Source organism: Zeus faber, assembly GCF_960531495.2.
Source record: "Zeus faber genome assembly, chromosome: 13".
Taxonomy (NCBI): domain Eukaryota; kingdom Metazoa; phylum Chordata; class Actinopteri; order Zeiformes; family Zeidae; genus Zeus; species Zeus faber.
In genome coordinates, this window is record NC_137198.1 from 4,989,675 (window position 1) to 5,013,961 (window position 24,287).

A 24,287-nucleotide genomic window follows, 5' to 3' on the forward strand; every position below is an offset into this window, starting at 1 on the left:
GCGTCGCTTTACGACCACCGCGTGATTTTGACGTCAGACTGCGCCGCAGCGCGTCACCGAGCGGAGCCACCGGAAGCGGAAGGGGTTCGAGGCGCGGCCGCGGTGCGAGGCTCCCCCCGGCCCGCAGCACCCCGGGGCGGTCACCCAACCCGCAGCACCCCGGGGCGGTCACCCGTCGCTGTTGTTCTGCTCCGTGCTGCGTCGCGGCCACTGGACGCGTCGTGGCGGGTGAAGCGGCTGCTGTCACCGCCGCTGACCACCGGGCATCGCTGTGCGCTCGGTTTTCAGTGGCCCGAACGCTGAGCGGGCGCGTTTTCTCCCCCGTACGACAAAAAATAAAAATTAAAAATCCATTCACCCCGCGTCGTTGAGCTTCCTCCATTAAAACGGATTTTTTTTTTTTGTTTGTTTTAAAATTTTAAATTGAGGAAATTAATTAAAAAAAAAATCGTTTCTTCACGAGAGGCATTTTTAATTGGCCCATTCGTTCGGTATAATATCCTAAAACGACACTTGTTTTGCAATCCGCAGAAAAGAATCGTGTTGGTATTTGAGTCGTTATATATTCAAGTCAACCTGTCAAGTGCTTTTCATGAGCGTTTCATTCATTTAATTTGTTGATTTTCCTTTTTACTGATAGGAACCGTTGTCTCGGCGGGAGTATCAGTCCGGACAGTGATTGGTGGCGCACTTGGGGAGCCGTGACGGGAAGGTAAACAGCTTGTGTGTCATTGGAGCCTGATTATAAATATACAGACATCTTATCCATATTTACAATCATCAGTACATTTCTGTGTGAACGCTGATGGGATTTCGCTGTGGTGCTTGACTGGACGTCCTCCTGCTCGTCCAGTGTGAGTGGAGTGCTCGTTTTGTTGGTATCTGGTGTTGAAATGTCTCCTTTTTTGAAAAGGTTTGTTTACCTGCATTTGGTCAAATGTCGACGTGTCTCCGTGTCGGGGCTATGCCTGACTAGAAGCCCTGGGGTAGAAACGATGAACATCTTGTTTTTCCCCTCCACAGAGTCTGTAAGATCATCATGTCCCTGTCTGGACTCCCACGCCTCCCTCCAGCCAGGCTGCTGGCCTCCATCCACCCCACGCACGTCCTGCTCCCGTCCGTCTCCCCTGCGGCTGCGAGGACTTTCTATCAGGGGGGGTACAGGCGACCGGGGCAGCCCAAAGATGACACCGCTCCCTGGGAAAGGATCAAGTTTGACTTCGCAAAAGGGGTGGAGGGGATGAAGAAGCACTTTTCTCTGCTGAAAAGGGAGTTTCTGGACCCCTGGACGGGCCCGGGGGGTAAACCTATCGTCGAGCACATGCTGGAGCAGAACCGGGTGATCTGGGAGTTCAGGGGCCAGGAGAGCCTGGACCAGTGGACGGTGTCGTCGGATCGCGAGATAGGAGGCCAGAGCGAAGCCTTCCTGAAGCTGGGAAGGAACAACAACACGAGCTTCATGTACGGAACTCTTTGCTCGACGCCTCCGAGAGACGGAGAAACCAGCTACAGTGGATACTGCACCATGCGCTCAAAGCAGCCACTGGTTAGTAGTACACGCACTTTAACCAAGTCAGTATAATACAGGGGGCGCCGGTCCCAAGGCTGGTTTAGTTTGACACCACATATGAGACGCACAACTCTTGCACGTACTATGATGTGTAACAATTTGCTATCCGTGAATTGCTGTTGCCGAACTACGATAACTCAGTACGTTTCCCTGGCCTCAGTCGTTCACTCAAAGCATTCTCTCTCCAGGCCTCTTTCGACAGGAAGAAGCACTTTGACTGGTCCGGTTTCAACTGCCTGCACCTGCGGGTGCGCGGTGACGGCCGCCCGTGGATGATCAACATCGCTTCAGAAACCTATTTTTTCCACCAGAAAGACGATGTGTACAGTTATTTCCTGTACACAAGAGGAGGACCCTACTGGCAAGAAGTCAAGGTATCATTTCTAACCAACGTGCCCTAAATTTATTCTTCAATTTCATTTTTCTCCAATCTGTGATTAATCACTAATGGAAACTGTCGGACCCGAAACAGCCGTTTTGTTAAGATTTGTTATTTAAAATTCCCAACACCTTTCAGATACCTTTCTCAAAGTTCTTCCTCGCACATCGTGGGAGAATACAAGACAATCAGCATCCTCTACTGCTGGACAAGGTAGAGAAGACGCATAGATTTAAAAGCTGTTTTTCCCCCCAAGCTTACTCTTTTGCAAATAAGGAGCTTTGATATTTTGAAACCTCGGACCGTTACTTATTGTAAAATTTATACACACGTTTTTGTTCACAGATCAACACGATTGGATTTACCTTGGGGGATAAAGCAGACGGTCCCTTTCAGCTGGAGATAGATTTCATCGGTGTTTGTAAAGATTATGCACACACTGAAGAGTTTGCCTACGAGTTGTACAAGAGGAATCCTGAAGTGTGAGGAGCACGCCAGCCACCGAAGCTCGAGAACTTTACAGAATTTCCCAGAACATCAGAATTCAAGAGCTGTATTGCACTCATTTTAAATTGAACAGTTCTTTGCAATATAAGTGAAATATCAATGAAAAATATGGGTTTGAGTACTGTATTAAATATTTAAATGCTTGTTTTATTTCTTAGATTAGTACAGGAATTGCTTCCATGTCGACTGTATATTTTAGTTAAAAAGAGAATAAAAAAGGTAGACATCAGAATTGGAACAAATGGCTGATTTCTAATTATTTACAATTTAATTCAGTGTTTAAGCTTTGTAATAAAAGACCTGCCCCGCGTGAAGCATATTAATTCCCCTTTCTCATGGATGGTATTAAGCCAATCCTAACAATGATATAAATGTTTGGCTGCGGGGTGACAATCAAGATTGAGATGATTTATTTTATTCAAGTTCTTCCAGTGTTTTGGAAATATGCATTCCATCTGCATTAGTGTTTTTTGTTGTTTTTATTATTTATTAATTAAACCTGTGCTTTCAGCAGGCTTGGCATACAACAGAGTATTTGTGCCATTGCATTCAAGACGAGAGTTAATCTGCAAGTGGAGTTAAAATTCTCAACCTGCAATGCCACTATTTATCATCAAGAACTGCTGCAACAACTCTGTCCTGCGGACGGCCAGTGGGATGGCAACACAGCTTTTCGTTACACAGAACCGCCACCAAACCTCTGTGGAGAATGATCTTACCATGTTTTCGTCTATATACAACTAATAACTACTCCAAGAGGGAGGGAGAATAACTACAGGTGAAAGCGATAAAGAGTGACAAACAACATGCACTTGGAAAAACAAACATAGAAACAGACGACAAATCATGATTAAACATGACACCACGGCACGTGGCCTCTTCCTGTGCTAGCCAGGGCAGTAAAGAAGCGAAAGGATGTAATCAGGAGGGTGTTCGGGGCTGTGCTCGAGGCAGTTGCTGGTAGTGTGTGTATGCCTGTGATGAGTCAATCCCCAAATGCACAGTACTTGTCCCAATTAGTTCTGGTTTATGGGGTAAGAATTGTATTGTGGCGCCTCCAAGCAGTGACACCTGAGTCCCACAGCCATATAGACACTCCACGACCTCAAGAAAGCTCAGAGCACAATACACCACAGCCACACGACCTTTCCAACCCTCAGAGAAGCTGGGAGCCCATGGAACAGCACCCACACGACTTTAAGGTGCACAAACCAGTCCCAGAGAGCACAAAGTGACCCTGCACCCCTGAGGCGCATACATACAACCCACCCCCACGTGTAGGCGTTAGATCCATCCGCAAGTGAAGAACCTGGCCGCCAGGCACGACATCGATAGACCAACACCTGCCAGAACCGCCGCCTCACGGGGGGGGGGGACCCGGCGGGGCCTCCACACCCACCAATGCCCTGCGCAAAGGCAAGGCCCACCACACCATAACCGGCAAGATGCCCCACCGGGCCACAAGCCCCGAGCAATCACCTACATAGCCAAATCTGAGCCACAGAGAGGCTGCGCAGTGGAGCGAGGCGGACCGCCGCAGCCCTGCACCGCAACCCTGCACCGCAACCCACACGCACAACAGCCACCAAGGTGTCCTAGAAAGCGCCGGGCGAGGCTCTCAGCAGCCCCAACACCCCAGTGCTCAATGTTTGTGCGTGCAGTTCAAATTGCAGGGTGTGGGGGGTGGGAGTCATCAAGCCTATCGAAACCAAGTCACCCACACCCTTCCTATCCTGGTCTGGAGGTGTGATGTTTGGAATACGATTTGTGTAGGTGTGTGTGTTCGAAGAACATTCTTCATTCATCACGCGGCACACATGCAACACATGCACCCATGTGGCGACCGACACACGCTTCAAATAGTGGCCGGTGAAAGTTGTTCTCTCCCTTTAAGCCATCCCAGCCTGTCCTTCCTTGCCTTGCCCCGCCCACTGCTCCTGAGGGCAGGGACCAGCATACAGCAAACGCCCAGGGATCAATTCAAAACACCGCTGGCCAGACGACAATCTTGAGCTTGTTTTTGTTGGGGGTCCTTACTGATGTAAAATGGGGGAGACCCCAAGTGAGCGTGGAGAGAACATGCAAACTCCACACAGAAAGGCCCCTCATCGAAAGATAACCCTCCGGAGCGCGGCACCAACAGCGGCCCCAGGCGGGAATCAAAACCCAGGAGCTTCTTGCTAAGGCAACGGTGCCACCATGGCTACAGTACAATAAGCCAGTAGGAGTTGTATTCAAATTGCAGGAAAGTCGTGGAGCACGCAGTTGCATGTTTATTAGTTGACGGAACAGAAATTATCCCTTAAAAATGTAAACACCATAACATCGATATAAAAAGTGGTCAAATTCTTTTTACAGAGATGTTTTTATACTACTGTACGGAAATACAGGGAAATATTCCAAGCGAAATACAACACAGATAATGTTCAAATTCTAACTAATTACATCATTGCTATTCTACACATATAATTCTGCAACGCATCATGAAATTGTAATGATGCAAACCTGTGCAAATATCGATAAAAACAGCAAAATACATTTATGTCATGACAAGGCCTCTCCTGGTGCCAAGCAGGTTCTCCTTCTTCTGCTTCCTGCCGTCCACCTGCCTGGCTCTCCGCTCCTCCCTGAGGGGAGAACACCACAACATCTCCAATGACTAAAAATACCCCAAAGGAAATGAACTGAGAACACACGGGTCAGGAAAGGTCAGAACACACACTTCATCTGAGAGAAGCCACTTGGAGCAAACAGTTGGACGCTGCTCAAGTCACTTCTCTCCTTGACTTACCTCGTCTTGACTTGATGCTGTTAGAAGTTTTTCTGATGAGAGTGAGAGATCAGAGACTTGTTTGTTGCTCCATTTTCTTTTGCCTCAAACGGTTTCAGCTTACCTAGGCAAAAAAGAGGCAAAATATCCATAAACAGCCAGGATGAGTCACTGTTCATGTCTTTGTTCTCCAAATAAATAAATAAATAAATAAATAAATAAATAAATGATTGATAATGCTGCAGGGGACACTACACGGGACAGGATTAGCACCAACACCGGCACCAGCTACTGAAAAGAAGAATAAAGCAAGGAGAGCGCAACCGTGTCTGTGGGTCCAGTGGTTGTTGTGTTCCAGACACTTTTAGCCCGATAAATGCCAAGGAGAATAATAATCAATAATAATAATAATAATAATAATAATTATTATTATTATTATTATTTAAAAAAAACAACAACAATAAAAAACGTGATCAATAAAAATAGGGTTACGGCTGGGCGCCTAATAAAACAGCTCCAGGTTTTGTGGCCTTACCTTGATGAGGTTTGTACGACAGGGGGCGAGACAGACTGGCCTTCAGATCAAAGCTGGGCTTCTTGTTTGTTCCCGGGGTGTTACAAACACTTGTGTTGCCGGCAAAGACAAATGTTCCTGCCGAACACGACAAAAAAGTCAAATGACAATCCAAGCCAGCGGCACAGAGGACTTCACATGTCCCAAACGGGAAGTTACCAGGGGGCTTTGTGACGGAGATGTTCAGGCTCCTGGCGGCGCTGGCGTTCCCTCCGTCCTGGCTCTTTTTCCCCGGCGTGCTCATGGACACGCGGGACGTCATGCTCGCCGGCGTCTTCACCAGAGATCGCTTGTACTCGTTGTCCTGCGTGGCCTGCGAGAACCTGCGCACAGTGTGGAGTGTGTCATGACATGCATCCGAAAAATGTCCTTGTGCAACTTGAAGAGACAGTCAGTGGAACAAACGAGCCAACAAAGTTTAAAATAAACACTTTCACAATTTAAACGTCCGACGGGAATGAAAATGGGAACATAGGTGTTATGGCTGGAAGAGGTGAGCCAAACCCCCCCCAATGATGCAACAAACCAGACTGGAAGATTTTAGAAAAACGAAAAATCTCCATATGACGATATCTTGGGGGTGACCATCTGTGTTTCCATAAGATATTTTTACATCTAACAAATATTAAAGAAACAATCGTCAGTACTGTTGATATTATGACCACTGATGAGAAAAATCCATAACAGTCTATGAAGTTGAGGCTGTGTTACTTTACTGTAACCCTCCTCAAAGGTTACATATTATATCCCCTTTCAACAAGTTAATATTCAAGTTTTTTGGTGAAAATACCACTCGGGTTATGCATTCTAGCATGCCTCTAACATACACCGCCCAGCTCGACTCCCCAGTTTCAGCTTGCGAGGCCAAAGAGCGGCGACTCACTGGACGTTGATCCTGCACGTGGAGAGGATGGACGGCCGGAACGAAGCCGGTTCCTTCAGGGAAGCTTTCGTGGCCGCGAGGCCGGTGACGCAACGCTTCCTTTCAGCCACGCCCCCGCTCGCAGCCGGGCTGAACAGCGACGCACGCGCGGGTTTGGCCTTCATTATAAATAAAAACACAAGTCATCCCACAGGAGTCTGATCGTGATCAACAGAAACACAGATGTCTACACGGCCGTGACTGCCCCCACTCACCAGTTGGTTTTTGGCACCGGCTGGCTTCACCAGGGTTTTCTCCGACATAAACTAGAAACCAAAGTTCACATTAAATTGTGTTTTTTTTTCCCCCGCAGACAAAACCAACAAATCGCAAGAAAACTTACAACACACTCCAATTATTATCATCGAGCCTCTTTGTCGGGTCAAATACCTTCAAGTCTTTGACTGAATTTTGGTACGTCTCCACCTGCTTCGTCTTTCTCTGGACGTATGAGTCGATGGACTCCATTTTGTTAAAATGTGCCTTGTGGAGTTTCTTGAAATCTGCATTAAAGACATTAAAATACATATATATGGAACTACCCAATAGCAAGAGATGATTTGGCAGACAGGGGAAACTCAAATGAGGGAAGCAGGACACAGAAAGTCTGAATGTCCGTTTGTTTGTTTGTTATGTTAATTGAGATGACCACAACTGAGCGGGTGCTATGATAACCAAAACCACCACGCATTTTAAGCAGATGTGAAATACCCGTTCTTCAGTTGTAGACATTTAAACGTGCTTAAAAGGAAGGAGACTAAAGTAAACTTACTGGGTGTAATGGGATTCAGCACAGGCTTGGTCTTCTTCAGGAGCCCTTCGTGTCGAGGGATTTTACCCGCCTTTGCCACTTTCTTCGCTTTTCCTTTTAACAGACACATCAGTACATGTGTGTATTTAAATCCCATTATTATATACTATACTATATAAACTTCTCCCATGGAAAACCTGATCAAGACAAGAGCAGTGCATTCAACTATCTGTGGAAATGTCCACCAGAATAAATCCACGTCTGGTTACCGTCGGTGTTTCATTCGGAGGGGACAATCCGAGACTTGTCACTGACCTTTATCACGAAGTTCTGGGACTTGGTCGAGCTCAGAAGACACACGTCTCCTTTTGGCGCCGCCAGCACCGCGGACAGCGCTGGATTTATCCTCCCGGAAAGAAATAACGATTATGTAGAGACACTAAACTAAAACTTGGGCTGTGCTCAGCGCTTGTGTCAGAATCAATATACTGGGAATTTGTTCTGGTGAGGTTTGGTGCGTTGCATTGCAGACTATTAGTATTAAAAAAAAAAAAAAAAAAAAAAGAAATTTTGAAGCACAACAGTGAAGTAAAAAAAGATACAAAATACAATGAAAATTAAGAAACAAAAAAAGCATAGAATTGTGTCTCTAGTTCTCTATTATTAAACTTTTGCATCAACAGTGCATTATCATCATTTCTGGAATTTCCCTTTGGGGATTGATAAAGTACCTGTGTCTTATCTTATCAGCATGTTCTAGTGTTAACTGTGCTTCTCCTGCATAATGATACATGTTTACAGTGCGTTAAGCATCCATAGAACGGGCTGTTCCACATACAGATGCTGTTATGGTTGGCATCGGCGCACACAATTTTATAGTCAACATGAACGATAACAATGGGTCTCAAAAAGGCTTGTTTCAGTTGATCTCATACCAAGTTTCAAAGATGTTGGCGCTAAAAACAGGAAATCTACAACCCATCCTACTGGGCATCGAAAGCAGAACAACAAAAGCTTTTTGTCAGAAGCTCAGAGTCTGAGATATATGGGGGTCGCGGTGTAAGGCCTAGAAAGCGTATGAAGGAAGGCATTGAGAAGGATCAACTGGCAGAGCGGTATTCAGTACCTCGGCCGCAGCGAGAGGCGGCTCGGCGTCGAGGTCTGCAGCGGCGTGTGTGTCGGGGACCTTCCTCTTGCCCCGCGCACCCCGCCCACGGCGGCTGGTCACAAACAGCGCCGTGCTGGGGACCGGATCCTCTGCCGCCTCGGGCTCTTCTTTGACGAGGTTCCGTCCGGAGCCGGTGTCCTCTGGATCCTCAACAACAACGCCGCCGGCAGCGTTACCGTTCACCTGGAAAATAACATACGATACGTGACAACTACCACTGACAATGTAGTGATGAATGAAGTCAATTTTCAATAGGACAAAATGTGTAGTCACGCACCTGCTCATCCTCCTCCTGCTCATAGTGCTGCTTGATGGACTTCAGTAGTTTATCAGCCTGTTGTGGGGACAACGGTGTCTTCAATATCCATTTATGTTACATGCAGATGCTAAATCAATTGTAAATAACTTAGTACATTTTTTTTATAAATATTTATTCACTCTGCACAAAAACAATCCAACTACTGGACTAACCACTTGGAACCAGGATCTTTTTGTATTGAGCAGAGTACAAGGAATCGGTGCATTGTAGTGCATACAGGCGAGCTGGCGAAAACAACACTTTACAGTAAACTATATCATGTGCAATATGTGCTCAAGGAATCTGTTCTCCAACCAGGAATATTTATCTTCTTTTTGTTGATGTTTTGCGATCGATTGTTCAACGTTCTTATTGTTTGTTATTGTGGAGCCACTGCTCTCGACCTGCCCGTCTGACATACATCAACGCGCCCACCGTCACAAAGTCGAATTTCCTCGTACACGTTTGGTGGACTCGGCCAAACAAAGACTGGGAGTTGGTACAGAACGCAGCGCTGGGTACGATGCGAGTTTGGTGACACTGTTACAGAGGAAAAAAAATAGTCACGTTTCCCTTTCCCCTCGACCGCGAACTGGAAGCGAACTTCGGCGTCTACGCAGCTAGTTCCCACATCCCAGTCAAGGAATAACGCGCTCATTACCTTCATGTTTGCTTTAAGTCCGAGCTGCTTGGCGAGACTCCTCAATTCGGCATATTTCATAGAGTCCACGTCCATTCTTCGGGAGGACATGTCACTGGTTGTTGTTTAGGGGAAAAAAAAAAAACCAACCGCCGCGAAGTCCGCAAGCACGAGCGGGTAACGGTTCGAACCGATTCAAAACACAGCGGCGGGGGCGGCAGGGGCTCTCTGATTGGACGGCGGGCGGACCAATCGGGGCGCCGTATTCTCAAACGATTGAGCTATGCTGCATTCCATTGAAACTGTCGACTCGGACAGATCCGACCTCCTACGACAGCGAGGTACACGCCGTTAACGCTAAACGAAGTTCCGTTTGCATCTTTTTTTTTTTAAACGATGTTATTTTATTGTTTTAATTTATGTACAGAACAAGGAGACAAAACAAATCAAACACACTATTGCTGCGGCTGTTTTCGCGAACGGAAAACAACGGAACGCCTTTTTTAGGCGGGATTTTCCGATTTCCTTGCTTGAACGTAGCACTCGAGGCGCGCCGGGGCGGTGAATTGGAGGCGCGCATGCGCACTCACAGTTCGGACCCTTGGAGGATGGAGCTCGATACGAGCGTCGAGTCGGCGGCGGACCGGCAGCCTTCGGAGGTCGGCGCCAAGCAGCTGCTGACTCTGCACTGTGAGCAGTGTAACTCGGTGCTGGGGGACTCGCTGGGAGTGTGCGGCCAGAGCGCGGAGCACATCATGTGCGTCAGTAAGTGCAGCGCCCGCGGAGGCGGTGGGGTGTTCGCCGCGCGTCGTTTTCACCGGGGACTGATGCAAAGTCGAAATTGCAAGTGCGGCTCGAAGCCCAGATGTCAGAACGGTGCGGCGCTGCTTTGCAACACAAACCACCCCCGAAGGACTCAAACGTAATGAGTTTAAACCGCTGCGACGGCGCGATGTGTCAGTTGTGTTTAACGTGTCTGCTGCTGCTGCTGCTGCTTCTTCTTCTTCTGCCGCTCGCATCGTTCCCGACACGGTGCTCACTGCCGCTGCCGGTGGCTGGAAGGTGTATTGCAATAACTGGGTTGAGGTTATGATAAACTAAACACTTGCATCCAGGTAGGAGTAATGTGTTTAAAATAACTAAATAACATTCGCACATATATAATGGAAATGCCCTGTAAGTCCCCATGGGATGTATTGAGTATTCTCATGGGCAGTTTTTAAAAAGGCAGGCCAGTAATTCTGCCGTGAAAATGATCTACACGACTACAAGCAAAGAGGGACAAGATGAGCGTACACTGACTAACCTTTAACCGTCACTTTCCCAAAAAGTCCAAAGCGTGCGCTTTTCCCAAACCCAGTTGGTGAAATGCAGCAAAAAAACACCTTTTGTCATTGCAAGTGCTTTTAATGCTGTCTTTTGTTTCTTTTTTTATGGGAAATGGGGAAACCTCATGATTTTGTCTATATTATCCTTTTTTTTTTTTATACTTTTTCTAAGCCCGCTCTATATATATATAGTTTGACAATTATCTGTCTTTCCACCTTTACTTGGCAGACACATCCCAGTACATTATAATTGTTGCAATAATATTGCATACATTGATATATGTTCCACCCTGCTGACACGTCGAATATGGAAGTTTTCTTTTCTAACGCTTATTTTTGGCATCAACACACAACTGACACGTTGCGTCATCGCAGCGGCTCATCACCTCCTTCGAGGTAGTTGGTGTTGTGAAGCGCACCGTACTTTGGCTATTTGGGTTTGAGCTGCACGTTGCCAAGGACAGGGTGCAATTTCGACGGGACCCCGTTACGCATTAGTCCCGACGATAACAAGGGGCGGGGCCGCTGCCATGCAAACCGTATTCAGGTTCTGCGGTAAACTGGTAAAACAAACTGGGCACTGGCAGGGACCCACACCGGGGGTTTCCAAACTGGGCTCTTGTTGTACGTTATTAATCCCCCCCCACACATACAAAATGTATTGAATTCTGAAACGAAATACGTTCCTTAAAGAAACAAAACAATTCAAACGTCAAAATCACAAACAAATAATATCCCGTTTTGTAGTTGGTTAAGATTTATTGCATATTGCCGTTTCCTTTCCATTTTGGTATTCTTATCACTTCATTTTTGTTGAAGTTTTGATGTGTTCTGCTGTAACCACCAGAGTATCAGTACGTTACAGCAGATAAAGTAAGGGGGGGGGGTGTATCTAAAATAAATATACAGTATCTGGGTCAACGGGGCTGCTACAGCACGTATACACAAATAAACAGTTAATGACTGTTAATGGCCTTTCTGCCTGTCTCCATGAAGAAGTCACCAACAATGTCATCATCAGTGATGAAATGAAGCTAGAACTGGAGGGTGAAACAACTCAGTGGTGAGTTGATGTTTTTTTTATATCAGACTGTAAACATGATTTATATATATATACACTTTTTTTAAAGGGTGGATCGATCTAATGGATAAAATAATGAAATTGTGATTTATTTTTATTTTTATAACCAATATTGCGATTAAGTATGCAATTTGTTTTTGAATTCCTTATCTTCTGTATTGTTCACTAAACACAAGCAATAAAACAGATTGTGTAACATTTATATAAAAAAAAAAAAAAAAAAAAAAAAAAAACTTTTTCAAATCGCAGCCTTTGAGAATATGACAGTTGCGTTAAATTACATTGCAATGTTTGAATTTGAGTCCTCGCTCAGCCCCAGATACAACTCCTGTTCTTCGACAGCGACTGTCGTCACGATCATCGCATCGAAAGGTGTTTCAGATTAAAAAAAAAAAAAAAAGTTTCCTCTTCCTCTTTCTTTAACACTCACCGCAGAACGCGAGACTCAAATGCTGCTTTTGAATCCAGTGTTTCTGATTAGATTATAAAAACGAAGATGATATTGAAGCCTCGCGGGCGTCACTCGGGCGTCGCCGTTCGGCCTCGACCGTCACAGAATGTGTCGACGCCTCGTATCTGCGCCGTTCGCGGGTCCCGACGTCAACAATGTGGTGATATGTGATTGTGCCCCCCCCCCCACCCGCAGCATCTGCAGCTCTCTGACGTGCTCCGGGTGCGTCTCCGCTTTGGGACGGGTGGTGCACGCGGCGCCGCGGCACCTGGAGATGCTGCGCTCCGCCTTTCTGCTCAGCAGAGCCAAGGTCAAGTGGTGAGCGCACACCGCACGACACTCCGCCGCTGGCGCCACGCCCCCGGGGAATCTCACGGCAAATTCTAAAAAACACTCGAGACTTGTCCACGTTAGGTCGATTAAAAAAAAAAAAAAAAAAAGGAAATTGCAATCGATGACATTGCTGTTGCGATGTGAGCCTTTGACGCGCACCCTAAAAGATTTTGCAAAGACTCAGTCGAACACATATGAGCCACTGCAGCAAAACCCGCATTGACGCGCATTTCTAAAATGGCCAGGAGCCGCCAAATACATGTTCCTTTGCGTGTTTTTTTTTTTTTTGTTTGTTTTTTAAATCTCTCGACGTATTTTCAAAGCCGAGTTTGATTTATAAATAGTAGAAATATGTTAAGGCCGTGGAGGTAAATATTCCCGATAGATGACATGGAAACGCAGTTCACTTACCGAGACGCTGAACAGCGCCGAACGCCGATCGATGGTTTCCTTTAAAGCGAGCGTCCGGGTGAAGATCGTTCCCCCGTGTCCCATGTGATGTCAAGTCACAATGTGGGACCGTTTTGACAGAGTTCAACCTTTTTAAATCTCATGTGTTTTTACACACACGCCAAGATTCACTGTTGCGTAGGCGACGTGACGCACGAAGAAGGAAAGCCGACGTCACTTCCGTAGTGACGTCGGGGAGCCTTCGGGGGGGGAAACTTAGAGGGCGATTATCTCAGAAACACAGTTGGCCGCACCCTCGTCATTGACGAGCCACGGCCTTGAAAAGTATTCGCTTGATTCGCACGAGATACAACGAATGAGATATAAAAAAAAAAAGTGAAACGGAGCCAAAAGAACCTCAAATCTGCAGCGGCTCACATGGGGTTGGACCGTGGCCTGGCCCGGTTGGCGGCGCGCGGAGGCAGATTCGAGTGGTTGCATAGCGACTCCCCCGCCAGAGCGTCCGGGACCGCCCCGCCTCGGCCCCCTCTCCCATCGTAAGCCAAACCGGCCTTGAAAACCACCTTGAACCTCCGCCCGTCGCCGTCTCGGCTGAAGTGGCGTTGCGGTGGAGCGCCGAGTCACGTCTCATCCCTTCCCTCCTTCAAGCTACGTCCTCGACAGCGGCGGGACGGTGAGGTCCTCGGACGTGACGTTCGACCTGAAGCCCCTCGGGGGGGCCATGGATGAGGTAAGGGGGGCGGCGTGGCGGAGCCTTGAGAATGAAGTTTTGTCTTGCTGGGGAGTGGACTCCGCTTCATCTCCGTGTCGCCCTCCACCGCAGATGACGCGGCAGGTTCGGGGGCACCTGGGCCGCATGTCGCGCATCACGACGAGGTGGTCGCGCAAGGATCCGTGCCGGTGATCCGCGGCGGCTGGGCGAGATGGAGGATCGGCGCCCGGAAGCTCCCGCGTCTTTTTTTTTTTTGTTTGTTTGTTTTTTTGATGTTGTGTGTTTGTTACTTACCGGGGAGGGGAGGCATTTCAATACATTTACAATAAAAACTTGTTTTTATTTGCTTTGTTTTCGGGGAAAAGATGGCTCTGGGCCCACGGAGCGCAATGCTCAGCATAATGGTACGGTCCACTTAAGGGGTGTCTCAAAGGGTATTAAAAGATTCTTCCACAATTTCAGGTAAGAAGGATGTATAAATGTTTCCACCCGCCCCCGACCTGTTGTTCTTTACCTCTTGGGAATGATCCAAGTCTTAATTAGGGGAGTTCAAATCCCCCCCGTTATTCGAACTACGCTATCAGATGTGGATTTGCCTTTTCCACACTTCATCGCCGCGGCATCGCGTCTGCGCCGTTTGCTTTCAGCACCACAGTTGCGCAGCAGGGACCGATGTTCAAAATTCTTCCTGCGCTATATCCTGGGCGTGGCCTATAGCCTCCACCAACGTTTATCCCCGCTGGACTCGGCTTTGTTGACGTCGACGCTCCAGGTTTACGGGATGTTTTTTGTTTTTTTTAGGATAATTTAGGTTGTTTGCTGTGTGACGTCCACGCTGAACTTGTGGCCTCGTTACTTCACTGTAAAGCTGGAGTGTGGTTCATATCAACAAACAACCTGTGGAGGCCGGGCACAGGGAGCCGCAGAAATATTTAACATCAAGGCGTCTGAGTGAGACTTGTTGATGGTGGTAGGCAATACAACATAAATGTATTATTTTTTTTGAAATTTCAAGAACTTTTTCTTACTAGCCTTTGAATGCGCTTAGGATTTGTTGAAGCCGGCGAAAGAAAAACGTCTCCCCGATGTTGGATTTGGAAGCAACTCGACTGCAAAACAAAGCAACCGCCACACTTCATATTGGCACCATGCTGCATTTTATTGCTGAGTTTTTCGATACAGATATATATAGATATTTTTGTAAATACAAAACCAGACAAGAGGTTCACAACGCAACAAGCATGCCCAGGTCCTCCCTCTGGAGTGCATAGTTTCTACACCGTCCACGCCCTCGGTGGAAAAGTTGATCGAGAAATCACGTCTCGTCCTGCTACCAAAGTGGTTTTGTGTCGATGTTCGTCTGAGGAACCTCGCTCGTGAGTTTTAGCTCTGCTGCCGCTCTGTCATATTCACGACCGCACAGAAGGCGACGGCTTGGCCGACATGCGTACCGTGGAACCACCATGCGCTACATGTCAGCTTGTTTCACAACATTGGGTCCAAAAAGGAAAAACAAGCATCCTGGGATCATAAAACACCTTTTTCACATTACAATGTTGGATTATTGCATGCAATATGAATCATCCATTACTCCGCCATTAAGCCATGCATCTTTTTTTTTTTTCCCACAAACCTACATATTCAGGTTTTATGTTCCCTTACAAACTTTGATTATAAATCCCCAGAGCGTTACAGACCTTCTGAACAAAATATTGAAGACAGTGGTCAGTGATGATGAGGATAGAACATAGAAAGTGCTTTTCATTAAGTGTCAAGTTCGGCCTTTTGATAACCTTCACTTTGTTTTTGTTTTTTTTAAAAGTCACTGTGAATGAAAAACAATGCTTCAAGAAAGGTGACTTATTCCTATTGCTTTCAGTACAACGCTATATTATACTGCACTGTTTACAGTAAGGATACAAGGACTGGGGAATAGTCTGCATGTTGCTCTTAAAACCCAAATACCAGTGGGTTGGGATGAGTAAACATTGGATATTGTGTGTTCAAGCCAAATGTAAGACATGTTTGTTTGTAAGAAAAGCTCACTACGCTACCACAGGCAAACCCTTTCCACGGTACACAACAGAATCTTTTCAACACTTAGACCCTGGCACTAAACTCATGCATCAGTGTTGGTTATTGCTTCTAAAACTCTAATCAAATACCATTTGATGGATCAAAATATAAAGCTCTGACTTGGGGGAGAAAAAAACAAAACAATGGAGGCATTATATACATTTACCGTAATATGGAGATAAAGTCTATGAGCCAACTGCTACAATGAATCCATGCCCCTCAGATCCTACTCTAGAAATAAAACACCATGCTGAGTATTAGCTTCATCTATAGGCTTCTATGGTCATAACGTTAACGTTTCTCTGTCTTTTTTTTTTGGCCATTATACAGGTGCTAGGCTAATGAAGTTGACACTTCTGTTAGTTGGGATTAGAATGCTCAATAGGAGGTACTTAACACTAACCGTGTTTCTATGGTGTAGTAGTGCACTAATACGTCACTTGGGCCTTTCACCAAGTTCCCTGAAGCCCGTTCGCCTCGACTCGGGTCCAGAGGTTGATCGGGCCGTTCTCCGTGAGGCGAGCGCCACTACCGCTCATGCACGACTACCACCCCGTCCGGCTAGATACACTAATGCACATGAGTCTATACATATCTTAATGGAAGACATTGGTGATTTTGTTGTTCTCAAACAACTTGTCACTTGTTTATACAATATACAGTTTGGTCAACAACATGACAGTTAAGATAAAATTTTGCACAAATCCCGGTTTGTGTGTGGTTCCTTTTAAACGGCGGCGGAATTAAACCCGGCCAGGTCGAACGCGGCACTGGGGCTCCGCTCGCGTAGGGACCGATCTAAAGTAAAACTTAAAAAAAACCATTTGAAATCACTCCGTTGTGCTACAGCTGAAATGTCCCGGTGCAGTACTGACGTGCGGTATGTGGGGGGCCAACATCGCAGAGGAAGGTAGAGGACGAGCGCGACATCCTCCTGGACGCTTTGCCCCCCCCGCGACGCCCGGTTTGAGCGGCCGCTCGTCCCGGGAGAGGCGGTTTCTAGTCGGACGAGCAGGGAGGGCCGCTCCCTTGACCGCGGCATTTTCGCAGGTTTCGACGCTCAAAGCCGCGACGTCGGTCAAGAACAATGTCGCGCTCCGTCTCTACGCGCCACGAAGTCCCAGCTGGTCGAATGTCGAGGAAATAGGATGGGCTGCCCAAGCCAAATGACCACATGTGTAATCCCACAGGATAAGTGTAGAGGAGTAGATTTGTGTGTGTGTGTGTTTTCTCTCTCTCGGTTGTTAAACTGCAGGCGCGCAACAACATACAAAAGGTTCCATTGCATCGTTTGGAGCGGACCCTATATTCTCCTTTGCATCTTCCTTATTTAAAAAAAAAACAACAACAAAACAACCCAAAACCTTCTATCCTAACCCTTCTACCTGGCACTCCACGTCGGAGAAAAGGAACATACGAAAGAAAACCGTGAGGGATACCGTTGGTAACTGCTCGAAAGCCCCCCCGTCACACGAGCACGCGGTTCTGATTCGCCTATCCCCCGTCCACGGCGGTTTCACTCTGGGCTCCATGAGGTAGTGCATCGACGGGCTCCGGTGGACGCAAGTCCGGTCATTCACGAGCCTCGACCGTGGCCACAGCAGAGTTGCGAACGCGTTCCCTGAGGGTGCAAAATACATTTATGTCATGACAAGGCCTCTCCTGGTGCCAAGCAGGTTCTCCTTCTTCTGCTTCCTGCCGTCCACCTGCCTGGCTCTCCGCTCCTCCCTGAGGGGAGAACACCACAACATCTCCAATGACTAAAAATACCCCAAAGGAAATGAACTGAGAACACACGGGTCAGGAAAGGTCAGAACACACACTTCATCTGAGAGAAGCCACTTGGAGCAAACAGTTGGACGCTGCTCAAGTCACTTCTCTCCTTGACTTACCTCGTCTTGACTTGATGCTGTTAGAAGTTTTTCTGATGAGAGTGAGAGATCAGAGACTTGTTTGTTGCTCCATTTTCTTTTGCCTCAAACGGTTTCAGCTTACCTAGGCAAAAAAGAGGCAAAATATCCATAAACAGCCAGGATGAGTCACTGTTCATGTCTTTGTTCTCCAAATAAATAAATAAATAAATAAATAAATAAATAAATGATTGATAATGCTGCAGGGGACACTACACGGGACAGGATTAGCACCAACACCGGCACCAGCTACTGAAAAGAAGAATAAAGCAAGGAGAGCGCAACCGTGTCTGTGGGTCCAGTGGTTGTTGTGTTCCAGACACTTTTAGCCCGATAAATGCCAAGGAGAATAATAATCAATAATAATAATAATAATAATAATTATTATTATTATTATTATTTAAAAAAAACAACAACAATAAAAAACGTGATCAATAAAAATAGGGTTACGGCTGGGCGCCTAATAAAACAGCTCCAGGTTTTGTGGCCTTACCTTGATGAGGTTTGTACGACAGGGGGCGAGACAGACTGGCCTTCAGATCAAAGCTGGGCTTCTTGTTTGTTCCCGGGGTGTTACAAACACTTGTGTTGCCGGCGAAGACAAATGTTCCTGCCGAACACGACAAAAAAGTCAAATGACAATCCAAGCCAGCGGCACAGAGGACTTCACATGTCCCAAACGGGAAGTTACCAGGGGGCTTTGTGACGGAGATGTTCAGGCTCCTGGCGGCGCTGGCGTTCCCTCCGTCCTGGCTCTTTTTCCCCGGCGTGCTCATGGACACGCGGGACGTCATGCTCGCCGGCGTCTTCACCAGAGATCGCTTGTACTCGTTGTCCTGCGTGGCCTGCGAGAACCTGCGCACAGTGTGGAGTGTGTCATGACATGCATCCGAAAAATGTCCTTGTGCAACTTGAAGAGACAGTCAGTGGAACAAACGAGCCAACAAAGTTTAAAATAAACACTTTCACAATTTAAACGTCCGACGGGAATGAAAATGGGAACATAGGTGTTATGGCTGGAAGAGGTGAGCCAAACCCCCCCCAATGATGCAACAAACCAGACTGGAAGATTTTAGAAAAACGAAAAATCTCCATATGACGATATCTTGGGGGTGACCATCTGTGTTTCCATAAGATATTTTTACATCTAACAAATATTAAAGAAACAATCGTCAGTACTGTTGATATTATGACCACTGATGAGAAAAATCCATAACAGTCTATGAAGTTGAGGCTGTGTTACTTTACTGTAACCCTCCTCAAAGGTTACATATTATATCCCCTTTCAACAAGTTAATATTCAAGTTTTTTGGTGAAAATACCACTCGGGTTATGCATTCTAGCATGCCTCTAACATACACCGCCCAGCTCGACTCCCCAGTTTCAGCTTGCGAGGCCAAAGAGCGGCGACTCACTGGACGTTGATCCTGCACGTGGAGAGGATGGACGGCCGGAACGAAGCCGGTTCCTTCAGGGAAGCTTTCGTGGCCGCGAGGCCGGTGACGCAACGCTTCCTTTCAGCCACGCCCCCGCTCGCAGCCGGGCTGAACAGCGACGCACGCGCGGGTTTGGCCTTCATTATAAATAAAAACACAAGTCATCCCACAGGAGTCTGATCGTGATCAACAGAAACACAGATGTCTACACGGCCGTGACTGCCCCCACTCACCAGTTGGTTTTTGGCACCGGCTGGCTTCACCAGGGTTTTCTCCGACATAAACTAGAAACCAAAGTTCACATTAAATTGTGTTTTTTTTTTTCCCGCAGACAAAACCAACAAATCGCAAGAAAACTTACAACACACTCCAATTATTATCATCGAGCCTCTTTGTCGGGTCAAATACCTTCAAGTCTTTGACTGAATTTTGGTACGTCTCCACCTGCTTCGTCTTTCTCTGGACGTATGAGTCGATGGACTCCATTTTGTTAAAATGTGCCTTGTGGAGTTTCTTGAAATCTGCATTAAAGACATTAAAATACATATATATGGAACTACCCAATAGCAAGAGATGATTTGGCAGACAGGGGAAACTCAAATGAGGGAAGCAGGACACAGAAAGTCTGAATGTCCGTTTGTTTGTTTGTTATGTTAATTGAGATGACCACAACTGAGCGGGTGCTATGATAACCAAAACCACCACGCATTTTAAGCAGATGTGAAATACCCGTTCTTCAGTTGTAGACATTTAAACGTGCTTAAAAGGAAGGAGACTAAAGTAAACTTACTGGGTGTAATGGGATTCAGCACAGGCTTGGTCTTCTTCAGGAGCCCTTCGTGTCGAGGGATTTTACCCGCCTTTGCCACTTTCTTCGCTTTTCCTTTTAACAGACACATCAGTACATGTGTGTATTTAAATCCCATTATTATATACTATACTATATAAACTTCTCCCATGGAAAACCTGATCAAGACAAGAGCAGTGCATTCAACTATCTGTGGAAATGTCCACCAGAATAAATCCACGTCTGGTTACCGTCGGTGTTTCATTCGGAGGGGACAATCCGAGACTTGTCACTGACCTTTATCACGAAGTTCTGGGACTTGGTCGAGCTCAGAAGACACACGTCTCCTTTTGGCGCCGCCAGCACCGCGGACAGCGCTGGATTTATCCTCCCGGAAAGAAATAACGATTATGTAGAGACACTAAACTAAAACTTGGGCTGTGCTCAGCGCTTGTGTCAGAATCAATATACTGGGAATTTGTTCTGGTGAGGTTTGGTGCGTTGCATTGCAGACTATTAGTATTAAAAAAAAAAAAAAAAAAAAAAAAAAAAAAAAAAGAAATTTTGAAGCACAACAGTGAAGTAAAAAAAGATACAAAATACAATGAAAATTAAGAAACAAAAAAAGCATAGAATTGTGTCTCTAGTTCTCTATTATTAAACTTTTGCATCAACAGTGCATTATCATCATTTCTGGAATTTCCCTTTGGGGATTGATAAAGTACCTGTGTCTTATCTTATCAGCATGTTCTAGTGTTAACTGTGCTTCTCCTGCATAATGATACATGTTTACAGTGCGTTAAGCATCCATAACGTAGAACGGGCTGTTCCACATACAGATGCTGTTATGGTTGGCATCGGCGCACACAATTTTATAGTCAACATGAACGATAACAATGGGTCTCAAAAAGGCTTGTTTCAGTTGATCTCATACCAAGTTTCAAAGATGTTGGCGCTAAAAACAGGAAATCTACAACCCATCCTACTGGGCATCGAAAGCAGAACAACAAAAGCTTTTTGTCAGAAGCTCAGAGTCTGAGATATATGGGGGTCGCGGTGTAAGGCCTAGAAAGCGTATGAAGGAAGGCATTGAGAAGGATCAACTGGCAGAGCGGTATTCAGTACCTCGGCCGCAGCGAGAGGCGGCTCGGCGTCGAGGTCTGCAGCGGCGTGTGTGTCGGGGACCTTCCTCTTGCCCCGCGCACCCCGCCCACGGCGGCTGGTCACAAACAGCGCCGTGCTGGGGACCGGATCCTCTGCCGCCTCGGGCTCTTCTTTGACGAGGTTCCGTCCGGAGCCGGTGTCCTCTGGATCCTCAACAACAACGCCGCCGGCAGCGTTACCGTTCACCTGGAAAATAACATACGATACGTGACAACTACCACTGACAATGTAGTGATGAATGAAGTCAATTTTCAATAGGACAAAATGTGTAGTCACGCACCTGCTCATCCTCCTCCTGCTCATAGTGCTGCTTGATGGACTTCAGTAGTTTATCAGCCTGTTGTGGGGACAACGGTGTCTTCAATATCCATTTATGTTACATGCAGATGCTAAATCAATTGTAAATAACTTAGTACATTTTTTTTTATAAATATTTATTCACTCTGCACAAAAACAATCCAACTACTGGACTAACCACTTGGAACCAGGATCTTTTTGTATTGAGCAGAGTACAAGGAATCGGTGCATTGTAGTGCATACAGGCGAGCTGGCGAAAACAACACTTTACAGTAAACTATATCATGTGCAATATGTGCTCAAGGAATCTGTTCTCCAACCAGGAATATTTATCTTCTTTTTGTTGATGTTTTGCGATCGATTGTTCAACGTTCTTATTGTTTGTTATTGTGGAGCCACTGCTCTCGACCTGCCCGTCTGACATACATCAACGCGCCCACCGTCACAAAGTCGAATTTCCTCGTACACGTTTGGTGGACTCGGCCAAACAAAGACTGGGAGTTGGTACAGAACGCAGCGCTGGGTACGATGCGAGTTTGGTGACACTGTTACAGAGGAAAAAAAATAGTCACGTTTCCCTTTCCCCTCGACCGCGAACTGGAAGCGAACTTCGGCGTCTACGCAGCTAGTTCCCACATCCCAGTCAAGGAATAACGCGCTCATTACCTTCATGTTTGCTTTAAGTCCGAGCTGCTTGGCGAGACTCCTCAATTCGGCATATTTCATAGAGTCCACGTCCATTCTTCGGGAGGACATGTCACTGGTTGTTGTTTAGGGGAAAAAAAAAAAAACCAACCGCCGCGAAGCCCGCACGCACGAGCGGGTAACGGTTCGAACCGATTCAAAACACAGCGGCGGGGGCGCTGTTCCACATACAGATGCTGTTATGGTTGGCATCGGCGCACACAATTTTATAGTCAACATGAGCGATAACAATGGGTCTCAAAAAGGCTTGTTTCAGTTGATCTCATACCAAGCTTCAAAGATGTTGGCGCTAAAAACAGGAAATCTACAACCCATCCTACTGGGCATCGAAAGCAGAACAACAAAAGCTTTTTGTCAGAAGCTCAGAGTCTGAGATATATGGGGGTCGCGGTGTAAGGCCTAGAAAGCGTATGAAGGAAGGCATTGAGAAGGATCAACTGGCAGAGCGGTATTCAGTACCTCGGCCGCAGCGAGAGGCGGCTCGGCGTCGAGGTCTGCAGCGGCGTGTGTGTCGGGGACCTTCCTCTTGCCCCGCGCACCCCGCCCACGGCGGCTGGTCACAAACAGCGCCGTGCTGGGGACCGGATCCTCTGCCGCCTCGGGCTCTTCTTTGACGAGGTTCCGTCCGGAGCCGGTGTCCTCTGGATCCTCAACAACAACGCCGCCGGCAGCGTTACCGTTCACCTGGAAAATAACATACGATACGTGACAACTACCACTGACAATGTAGTGATGAATGAAGTCAATTTTCAATAGGACAAAATGTGTAGTCACGCACCTGCTCATCCTCCTCCTGCTCATAGTGCTGCTTGATGGACTTCAGTAGTTTATCAGCCTGTTGTGGGGACAACGGTGTCTTCAATATCCATTTATGTTACATGCAGATGCTAAATCAATTGTAAATAACTTAGTACATTTTTTTTATAAATATTTATTCACTCTGCACAAAAACAATCCAACTACTGGACTAACCACTTGGAACCAGGATCTTTTTGTATTGAGCAGAGTACAAGGAATCGGTGCATTGTAGTGCATACAGGCGAGCTGGCGAAAACAACACTTTACAGTAAACTATATCATGTGCAATATGTGCTCAAGGAATCTGTTCTCCAACCAGGAATATTTATCTTCTTTTTGTTGATGTTTTGCGATCGATTGTTCAACGTTCTTATTGTTTGTTATTGTGGAGCCACTGCTCTCGACCTGCCCGTCTGACATACATCAACGCGCCCACCGTCACAAAGTTGAATTTCCTCGTACACGTTTGGTGGACTCGGCCAAACAAAGACTGGGAGTTGGTACAGAACGCAGCGCTGGGTACGATGCGAGTTTGGTGACACTGTTACAGAGGAAAAAAAATAGTCACGTTTCCCTTTCCCCTCGACCGCGAACTGGAAGCGAACTTCGGCGTCTACGCAGCTAGTTCCCACATCCCAGTCAAGGAATAACGCGCTCATTACCTTCATGTTTGCTTTAAGTCCGAGCTGCTTGGCGAGACTCCTCAATTCGGCATATTTCATAGAGTCCACGTCCATTCTTCGGGAGGACATGTCACTGGTTGTTGTTTAGGGGAAAAAAAAAAAACCAACCGCCGCGAAGTCCGCAAGCACGAGCGGGTAACGGTTCGAACCGATTCAAAACACAGCGGCGGGGGCGGCAGGGGCTCTCTGATTGGACGGCGGGCGGACCAATCGGGGCGCCGTATTCTCAAACGATTGAGCTATGCTGCATTCCATTGAAACTGTCGACTCGGACAGATCCGACCTCCTACGACAGCGAGGTACACGCCGTTAACGCTAAACGAAGTTCCGTTTGCATCTTTTTTTTTTTAAACGATGTTATTTTATTGTTTTAATTTATGTACAGAACAAGGAGACAAAACAAATCAAACACACTATTGCTGCGGCTGTTTTCGCGAACGGAAAACAACGGAACGCCTTTTTTAGGCGGGATTTTCCGATTTCCTTGCTTGAACGTAGCACTCGAGGCGCGCCGGGGCGGTGAATTGGAGGCGCGC

The 24,287-nt window shown here is 46.7% G+C and overlaps 3 protein-coding genes across 8 annotated transcripts in view; 2 read left to right on the top strand and 1 right to left on the bottom strand.

The window, feature by feature from the left end:
- The first annotated feature begins 90 nt into the window (after positions 1 to 90).
- On the top strand, positions 91 to 2,688 carry ndufaf1 (NADH:ubiquinone oxidoreductase complex assembly factor 1). 4 transcript variants are annotated; one of them, XM_080012543.1, is made up of 6 exons: positions 91 to 323; positions 641 to 712; positions 1,024 to 1,546; positions 1,759 to 1,944; positions 2,088 to 2,162; positions 2,295 to 2,688. In XM_080012543.1, exons 3-6 carry the CDS (start codon positions 1,040 to 1,042, stop codon positions 2,433 to 2,435), a joined length of 909 nt encoding a protein of 302 aa, XP_079868669.1. In that variant the 5' UTR covers positions 91 to 323; positions 641 to 712; positions 1,024 to 1,039; the 3' UTR covers positions 2,436 to 2,688. The 4 variants fall into 4 exon arrangements, with proteins under 4 accessions (XP_079868669.1, XP_079868668.1, XP_079868666.1 ...); XM_080012542.1 differs by lacking the exon at positions 91 to 323 and having other exon boundaries at positions 514 to 712; XM_080012540.1 differs by lacking the exon at positions 91 to 323 and having other exon boundaries at positions 705 to 913.
- Positions 2,689 to 4,706: 2,018 nt separating this feature from the next.
- The window catches only part of LOC307239207 (uncharacterized protein), a 45,911-nt gene continuing 26,330 nt past the window's right edge, over positions 4,707 to 24,287 (bottom strand). Inside the window, exons 8-22 of one of the 3 annotated variants that reach the window (XM_080012530.1) lie at positions 23,049 to 23,105; positions 22,730 to 22,954; positions 21,549 to 21,605; positions 21,230 to 21,454; positions 8,919 to 8,975; positions 8,600 to 8,824; positions 7,789 to 7,879; positions 7,495 to 7,587; positions 7,113 to 7,225; positions 6,938 to 6,988; positions 6,684 to 6,841; positions 5,960 to 6,123; positions 5,762 to 5,878; positions 5,248 to 5,350; positions 4,707 to 5,083 (exon numbers count right to left, since the gene is read on the bottom strand). In XM_080012530.1, coding sequence (XP_079868656.1) covers positions 5,268 to 5,350; positions 5,762 to 5,878; positions 5,960 to 6,123; positions 6,684 to 6,841; positions 6,938 to 6,988; positions 7,113 to 7,225; positions 7,495 to 7,587; positions 7,789 to 7,879; positions 8,600 to 8,824; positions 8,919 to 8,975; positions 21,230 to 21,454; positions 21,549 to 21,605; positions 22,730 to 22,954; positions 23,049 to 23,105 — 1,716 coding nt within the window. In that variant the 3' untranslated portion in view covers positions 4,707 to 5,083; positions 5,248 to 5,267. Of the gene's footprint in view, positions 5,084 to 5,247; positions 5,351 to 5,761; positions 5,879 to 5,959; positions 6,124 to 6,683; positions 6,842 to 6,937; positions 6,989 to 7,112; positions 7,226 to 7,494; positions 7,588 to 7,788; positions 7,880 to 8,599; positions 8,825 to 8,918; positions 8,976 to 15,035; positions 17,700 to 17,863; positions 17,967 to 18,374; positions 18,492 to 18,572; positions 18,737 to 19,296; positions 19,455 to 19,550; positions 19,602 to 19,725; positions 19,839 to 20,107; positions 20,201 to 20,401; positions 20,493 to 21,229; positions 21,455 to 21,548; positions 21,606 to 22,729; positions 22,955 to 23,048; positions 23,106 to 24,287 lie in introns of those variants that run through there. The other 2 variants (XM_080012532.1, XM_080012531.1) reach the window with 2 other exon arrangements.
- On the top strand, positions 10,185 to 14,237 carry LOC307239219 (protein Mis18-beta-like). Its single transcript, XM_080012549.1, has 5 exons — positions 10,185 to 10,344; positions 11,904 to 11,970; positions 12,635 to 12,757; positions 13,832 to 13,913; positions 14,007 to 14,237. The coding sequence occupies exons 1-5, from the start codon at positions 10,188 to 10,190 to the stop codon at positions 14,085 to 14,087; spliced, it is 510 nt and encodes a 169-aa protein (XP_079868675.1). The 5' UTR covers positions 10,185 to 10,187; the 3' UTR covers positions 14,088 to 14,237.

Coding starts and splice junctions, on each gene's coding strand:
- ndufaf1 (XM_080012540.1), top strand. CDS start 894: ATGTCTCCTTTTTTGAAAAG. Junction 914..1,023: donor ATGTCTCCTTTTTTGAAAAG/GTTTGTTTACCT, acceptor TCCCCTCCACAG/AGTCTGTAAGATCATCATGT. Junction 1,547..1,758: donor TGCGCTCAAAGCAGCCACTG/GTTAGTAGTACA, acceptor TTCTCTCTCCAG/GCCTCTTTCGACAGGAAGAA.
- LOC307239219 (XM_080012549.1), top strand. CDS start 10,188: ATGGAGCTCGATACGAGCGTCGAGTCGGCGGCGGACCGGCAGCCTTCG. Junction 12,758..13,831: donor AGCAGAGCCAAGGTCAAGTG/GTGAGCGCACAC, acceptor CCCTCCTTCAAG/CTACGTCCTCGACAGCGGCG. Junction 13,914..14,006: donor TCGGGGGGGCCATGGATGAG/GTAAGGGGGGCG, acceptor CCTCCACCGCAG/ATGACGCGGCAGGTTCGGGG.